General features: G+C 38.5%; 1 protein-coding gene across 1 annotated transcript in view; it reads left to right on the plus strand.

Moving 5' to 3' along the window:
• Nucleotides 1-5,880, plus strand: part of SLC16A4 (solute carrier family 16 member 4) — a 20,814-nt gene extending 14,934 nt beyond the window's left edge. Inside the window, exons 8-9 of the mRNA XM_029283894.1 lie at nt 1,175-1,294; nt 5,834-5,880. Of these exons, the coding sequence (XP_029139727.1) occupies nt 1,175-1,294; nt 5,834-5,880 (167 nt within the window). The remainder of the gene's footprint in view (nt 1-1,174; nt 1,295-5,833) is intronic.
• The last annotated feature ends 1,398 nt before the right edge of the window (nt 5,881-7,278 follow it).

A 7,278-nucleotide genomic window follows, 5' to 3' on the forward strand; every position in this document is an offset into this window, starting at 1 on the left:
TTTCCGTGCTGTATCCCGGCCTGAAGCCCGACTGGAGCGGGTCCAGATAGACTGTTTCCTCCAGGTGTCGAGGGAACTGCTGCGCAACCACACTCTCAACAACCTTCGCCACAAAGCGAAGGTTGGAGACCGGGCGATAATTAGCCAATACATCTGGGTCCAGGGAGGGCTTCTTAAGGAGGGGCCTCACCACCGCCTCTTTTAAGGCCGCGGGGAAGGCACCCTCCCACAAAGAAGCGTTTACAATTCCCTGGAGCCAGGCTCGTGTACCCTCCCGAGCCGCCAGTACTAGCCAGGAGGGGCACGGATCCAGTAAACATGTGGTTGCATTCAGCCTCCCCAGGATCCTGTCCACTTCCTCGGGAGCCACAGAGTCAAACTCCTCCCATACAACAGTCTCAAGACCTGCTCCCGTCTCCTCCCCCGGGGCCACCCAGTCGGAGTCAAGGCCTTCTCGGATCCGAGCGACTTTGTCATGCAGATATTGCGCAAAGTCCTCGGCCTTCCCCTCCAGGGGATCCCCCCCCTGGAGGGGAAGTGCATTACTTCTCTGAATTTATGTTTTTTCAAAAGGTGTGTTTTGCCCATTTTCAAAATTATTAATACTTGAAGTTGTGAAGCATCACCTTAAAGAGTATAACTAGGATTCATTCTATATACATTACATAAAATTCACTAAAGTTAAAATGTCCTTATATGTGGGTGTATAAGAATGTTTAGTCTGAACACAAGACTGTATCTTCTGCACAACTCAAATACTCCATAGCTCAATACTACTGCAAAAAGCCCCCATCTCTTGTTTGCTGTTGAACAATATACTCAAATGTGGGATTCAGTAGCAGATCCTAAAATACAGAGAGACTGAGCAAGCAGAAAAATTAACAGACCAGTGAAAGAAAAACTGAAACAGATTATTATTTAATAAACATGCCATGAAGAAATTAAAGGAATGAAACATATTTACCTTGGAATAAGATATCAGTTCCTGCAATTTATACCAATTAATATATAAAACACAATCTTTATTGCCACTTAGGTTAAATGATGCAAACACAGTATTATTAAGGTACCTACATGGTTTTTAAAAGTGTTGCATTAGTAATGATATGAAAAGACAACTATACCAAATGAGAATGATTTAATAACCAAATCCTGCTATTCCTCTTACTTACAGGTTGGCTGTATGATTACACACAGACATATGCAGGCTCCTTCATTTTGACTGGTATATGTTTCCTTGTTTCATCCATTTCATTATTCTTGGAACCTTTAGCCCAAAAATGGAGACAAGAAAGTTGAATCCACTGCAATCCAGATTCTACAATTCTCCAAAGCCGGATCTTGTAGAAGTTATAAATTTTCAATAATAAACTAATTATGGGACAGTGGATACAAGGTGTCTTTCAAAAATATTAATATTCTGCATGCCTATAAGCTATGCTGTGACTATTTATAACTATATATTTCTATGTCATTGCATGTGGTCAAGTAGAACCTGCTCAGCCATTTGTTATGGATGCTTTGATTCCTGCAAACACCAGAGTCTGAGTGCCATAGTCAAAATGGCCTTTTTGACTTGTTGTTTCATTTAGCAAAGTATGTTTGAATCTGAAAATTATTGGAGTTATCATCCAAAGCAAATGGAAAGTTAACTTAGAAATTCCTTCTTGTATCTTGACAGCTGCTTGATCAATATTCCAAAATAGAGGAACAAGGGAGATGCAGGTTTAAATATAAAATTAGTTATGTATAAAATCATAGTGTCACTATTTCTCAGCACAACCTACCTCACAGGTATGTGGTGGGGATAAAGTGAAGAGTTATCTTCATGTAAGTTGCCTGGAGTTCCTGGAGAAATAGCAGGATAAAATGCTAACTATCAGTTTATTCATATTAGCAGGTAATCACTCTTCATTTAAAATTAAGCACACAAACTAAAAAGAAAATATTATCCCTTCTTTCAGAGGGCAAATAAAACTATATTCTGAAAATTTGGACGAGATCACATTTTTCTGAAGAAGAAACTTCCTCCCCACAATATCAGAGCAAATAAGGAAGCAAGTTTTGTAATTCATCAGTTATCATACAAGTAGTCCTCAACGTACAACCACAATTGAGCCCAAAATTTCTGTTGATAAGCAAGACAGATGTTAAGTGAGTTTTGCCCCATTTTTCAGCCTTTCTTGCCACAGTTGTTAAGTGAATCAATGCAACTGTTAAGTTAGTAATATGGTTGTTAAGTGAATATGGCTTCCCCATTGACTCTGCTTGTTAGACAATCACAAGAGGTGATCATATAACCCTGGGACACCATAAATACATGCCAGTTGCCAAGCCTCTGAATTTTGATCACGTGACCATGGGAATGCTGCAAATGTCATAAGTGTGAGAAACGGTCATAAGTCACTTTTTCAGTGTTGTTGTAACTCTGAATGGTCACTAAACGAACTGTTGTAAGTCGAGGATTACTTGTACATTGAGGTTTTTACTACACAAAAGAGAAAGGTTTGAGAATAAAAATCATTTTCACTCCTTTGATATCTTACTCCAACCTTTTCCAAACAACGTTCTCCAGAAATGTCAGCTTATGAGTTCCTTTTAATTTTCAACTAACATAGGTAGGACTTACAATCCAGCAGCCCCAAGGTACTATGTAGGGAGATCTACGGGTGCAGTTATTCAGTATCTCTTTAAAGTGTGAAACTGGAAAAAGCTAGGCATATCAGTAGCCACCAGAATTAGAAAACTTCAGTTGCCTTGACTTTGTGTCCAACAATATTCACCCAAAAGTACAAAGAAAATGTTTGAATTATTATATGAACGTGTCTAACATATTACAAAGTTTATATAATAAGATTGCATTTGTTCAGATCTGAAAATCATTGTGGTTTGTTGCATATATGTGTACTTACATCACTTCCTAATATGTGTGTGAGGTGAGACACAAATTTGGAGGAGACTAAGACTGTTGTAGAAATATATACAGTGGATATAAAAAGCCTACACTCCCCTGGTTAAAATGCTAGATTTTTGAGATGTAAAAAAATCAGACCAGGATAAATCACTTTAGATTTTTTTCCACTTTTAATACAAACTATAAGCTATACAACTGAAAAACAACTTTAAATCGTTTAGAGGAGGAAATAAAAATAAAATACTTACAATAAAATGGTTGCATGAGTATGCGCACATCCTTTCAGAAGCAGGGCTATGGCTGTGTTACAAATTAACCAATAACATTCCAAGTGATGTTAGTCATTTACAGGTTGGCCATACATACTTGCCATCAATTAAAGTGACTCTGATCAAGCCTATATAAAGTTCAGCTGTTCTAGTCAGATTTTTTTTTTGACATTTACTCAGTTGCCTCTTACAACAAAAGCCATGGTCTGCACAGAGCTTACAAAGCATCAAAGGGATTTCATAGGAAGGTATCAATCAGGAAGAAGGTACAATTTTTTTTCCACGCATTGTCTATACTATGGAACTACAGTGAAGACAGTCATCCACAAGTGGAGAAAATATGTCACAGCAGAAGAACTGGATGTCCCTCCAAACTTGATGAAAAACCAACAAGAAAACTGGTCCAAGAGGCTGCCAAGAGGCCTACAGCAACAATAAAGGTTAAAAAAAAAGTCCCTGTGGATTTTACTCTGCTAGTTATTGTCGTCTATACGGGGCAGTACTCATCTTCATTTCAAGGCCATTGAGCCAGAGCTGTCCGAAAGACGTTTCCAAGGTCATGTGGTCAGCAGGGCATCACAGAATGCTGTTATCTTCCCACCAAAGTGGTACCTATTTCAAGATCCGAGCTCCACACGACAGGGTGAGTTCCTGTCCTCGCCCCAGCTCCTGCTAACTTAACATTAAAGGAGCTGCAGGAATTTCTGGAAAGTACTGCTTGTGTACTAGATGCGACAACAATCTTCCATATTCTTCATCTATCTGGGCTGTGGAGTAGGGTAGCAAGACGGAAGCCTTTTCTTTACAAAGAAAAACATCCAAGCCCGGCTATATTTACAAAAACCTATATCAAGTCAGACAAAAGCATGTGAGAAAATAAGCTGTGCTCTGATGAGACCAAGGTTGAACTTTTTTGAATTCCAAAAGTATGTTTGGTGCAAAAACAACACCGTGCATCGGTGTTGTTTTTGTACACCATACCCTAGTGTTCATTGTACCCACAGTGAAGCATGGCGGTGGCAGCATTATGCTTTGGAGCTGCTTTTCTTCAGCTGGAATAGGGGCTTTAGTCGAGATGGAGGGAATTATGAACACTTCCAAATATCCATCAATTTTGGCACAAAAACCTTCAGGCCTCTGCTAAAATGCTGAAGATGAAGAGGAATTTCACCCTTCAGCACAACAATGACCCAAAGCATATCTCCAAATCAACAAAAGAATGTCTTCCCCAGAAGATGATCAAAGTTTTGGAATGGCCCAGGCAGAGTCCGGACCTGAATCCAATTGAAAATCTGTAGGGTGACCTGGAAGAGCGCTGCGCACAGGAGACGTCCTTGCAATCTGACTGATTGGAGCACTTTTGCAAGGAAGAGTAGGCAAATATTCCCAAGGCAAGATACGCCATGCTGATAGACTCCTACCCCAAAAGACCGAATGCAGTCATAAAACCAAAAGGTGCTTCAACAAAATATATATTACTTTAAGGTACACTTATGCAACCACGTTATTGTAGGTGCCTTATTTTTATTTTTTCCTCGAACAGATTTGTTTTTCAATTGAATTGTAGAGTTTTTCAACTGAGTTGTATATTAAAGGTGGAAAAAAATCTGAAGTGATTTATCTTGGTCTGATTTTTTTTTTATATCTCAAAAAACTGGCATTTTGACGGGGGTGTACAGTTAGTACTCAACTTACAACCACGATTGAGCCCAAAATTTCTGTTGCTAAGCAAGACAGTTGAGTTTTGCCCCATTTTATGATCTTTCTTGCCACAGTTAAGTGAATCACTGCACCAAGTTAAGTTAGTAACATGATTAAGTTAATCTTGCTTCCCCATTGACTTTGTGATCAGATGACCCCGGGACCCTGCAACCGTCATAAATATAAGTCAGGTGCCAAGTGTCTTGATTTTCGTTCACATGACTGTGGGGATGCTGCAACAATGTGTGAAAAACGGTCGTAAGTCCCTATTTTCAGTGCCACTGTAACTTTGAAGATTAACTGAACAGTTTTAAGTTGAGGACTACCTATATAGATTTTTATAGCCATTGTAATTTATATCTTATCAATTTCAATATAGATGATAGGAAATATTTATGCCTGCCTTATGCAATTTGGATAACTATTACCAATTGTAACTAACTGTTTTACAAATGCATTGGGCTGGAATTCCCAAGCTAACACAACCACTGACCATATAATTGAAATTCAACGTAAGTCAATGGGTAGAAAACAGTCTGATCTAAGGTTCTATCACTATTATCTTTAATTAGAGATCATTTGCCTAAACTAGGAAAAGCATTATATACTGCGTGAACACATACTTCTAAATAAGTATGGAGCATGTGAAATTGGCTTTCTGCTTAGTGAATAGAGCTGTTTCACACTGAACCAGCAGTTAAATCTTGCATAACATCATCTTGCATAATGTTATATCCTTTTCATACTTACATTTGCTGTGAATTTTTTAGAAAAAAGTGCCACGTTGATGACACTTTTCTATTTGTATACTTAATGTTTCCAGTTGGAATCTGATGTACAGTTGTTTTCTTGTGTCATATGTGCTTTACTTGGTTCTTGCAACTGCCAATTTCCTAGCAATGTGAAGGAACTCACTAACCAATACAAAAAGATATTTGCACTCTAGCAGGTAGCAATATCATTGCTACAACAGTAGAATGTATTATTTTTATCTGACGGCAATATCAGTTAAAGGAACACAGCCCTTCAGTCACTTATGGTGGTTTCTCATACATTCAAGTTTCTTTTCCATTTCACACTTACAGTAGTCCATTATCTTACATGGCTCTTGGGCACTATCTGGCTTGTTCAACCTCCCAATGTGCAGCTCTATAATGACTGATAGTATTAAGAGTGCCTACCAATTTCATTTCCCTAAGATTGAATTATAATTATTATTATATAATTATTATATAATTATAATAATCATTTGTTAAGCTTAAATGCTTGTTTATTTGCTGGTAAAGGCCCACTTTGAATGAGAATCTTCTCCTGAGCAGTACAGAGGTAAAAACAAAAGTACTGAAATGGATCCCAATATTAACGAAATAAATTCACTAAGCCTACCCAGAAAATACCCGATCCATCCATAGAATGTTTCACAAAAATAGCAAGAAATATAGTTGGTTCCTCACCTTTTTCAGTATAAACTTGTTCCTCTTTAACAAAAGAAGCAAGGGAAACAATCTTGATTCTAAGCATGCCAATGTGAACAGTGGTCAAGAAATTTGTGTCAGCTGAAATTCTGCTCTGATAGTCTAATTCAGGGGTGTCAAACTCACAATGTCTCGTGACGTGTCGCAACATATCATGAGTTTTTCCCCATTGCTGGGGTGGGTGTGGTTTCGGCAGGGCCAGCAGTTTGACACCCCTGATCTAATTGATCACTATGAGATTTGTGCTTATTTATGAATATTGCCACTTTTCCATGCAGATATGCAAAAAGCATTGTTTCAAGTTGTCAAACCGTGTTTATATGATTTATGATATTGTAAGGATTGTATATAATCTTTAGAATCACCAATTCCCAGTTTTCATCAGAATGGGAAGAAAAATACAGGTCATCTGTTTTTCCTTATATTTACTATTACTAATTGCCTAAGATGTCATCCACAGAATAAGGCAATTTTGAACATTATTTTCTGCGGTTTTAGCTCTAGAATGGTTCTTTAAATCAAATGAATGAAATACAGCATGCACTGAAGTGATATCTTCTTCCTGGCTATTTCCTTTTTTTTTTTTTCAAATCTGCCGCACCTGCACTATCACATTCACTGGAAATGTTAAACTATTTAATGCGGACATTTTCACCATTGTCCCACCATAATTTACCTACGTCATCACTGCTTCCTACAAAATTTAAACACATACCGTATGTCTATCTAGACCCATACCAGTCGGGCTTCAGGCCGGGACACAGCACGGAAACGGCATTGGTCGCGTTGGTTAACGATCTCTGGAGGGCCCGGGACAGAGGTTACTCCTCTGTCCTTGTTCTTTTGGACCTCTCAGCGGCTTTTGATACTGTAGACCACGGTATCATGCTGCGGCGTCTCGGTGGGTTAGGAGTGGGAG

The sequence above is a fragment of the Protobothrops mucrosquamatus genome, unplaced genomic scaffold (assembly GCF_001527695.2).
Source record: "Protobothrops mucrosquamatus isolate PMUCROS unplaced genomic scaffold, P.Mucros_1.0 scaffold267, whole genome shotgun sequence".
NCBI classification, from domain to species: domain Eukaryota; kingdom Metazoa; phylum Chordata; class Lepidosauria; order Squamata; family Viperidae; genus Protobothrops; species Protobothrops mucrosquamatus.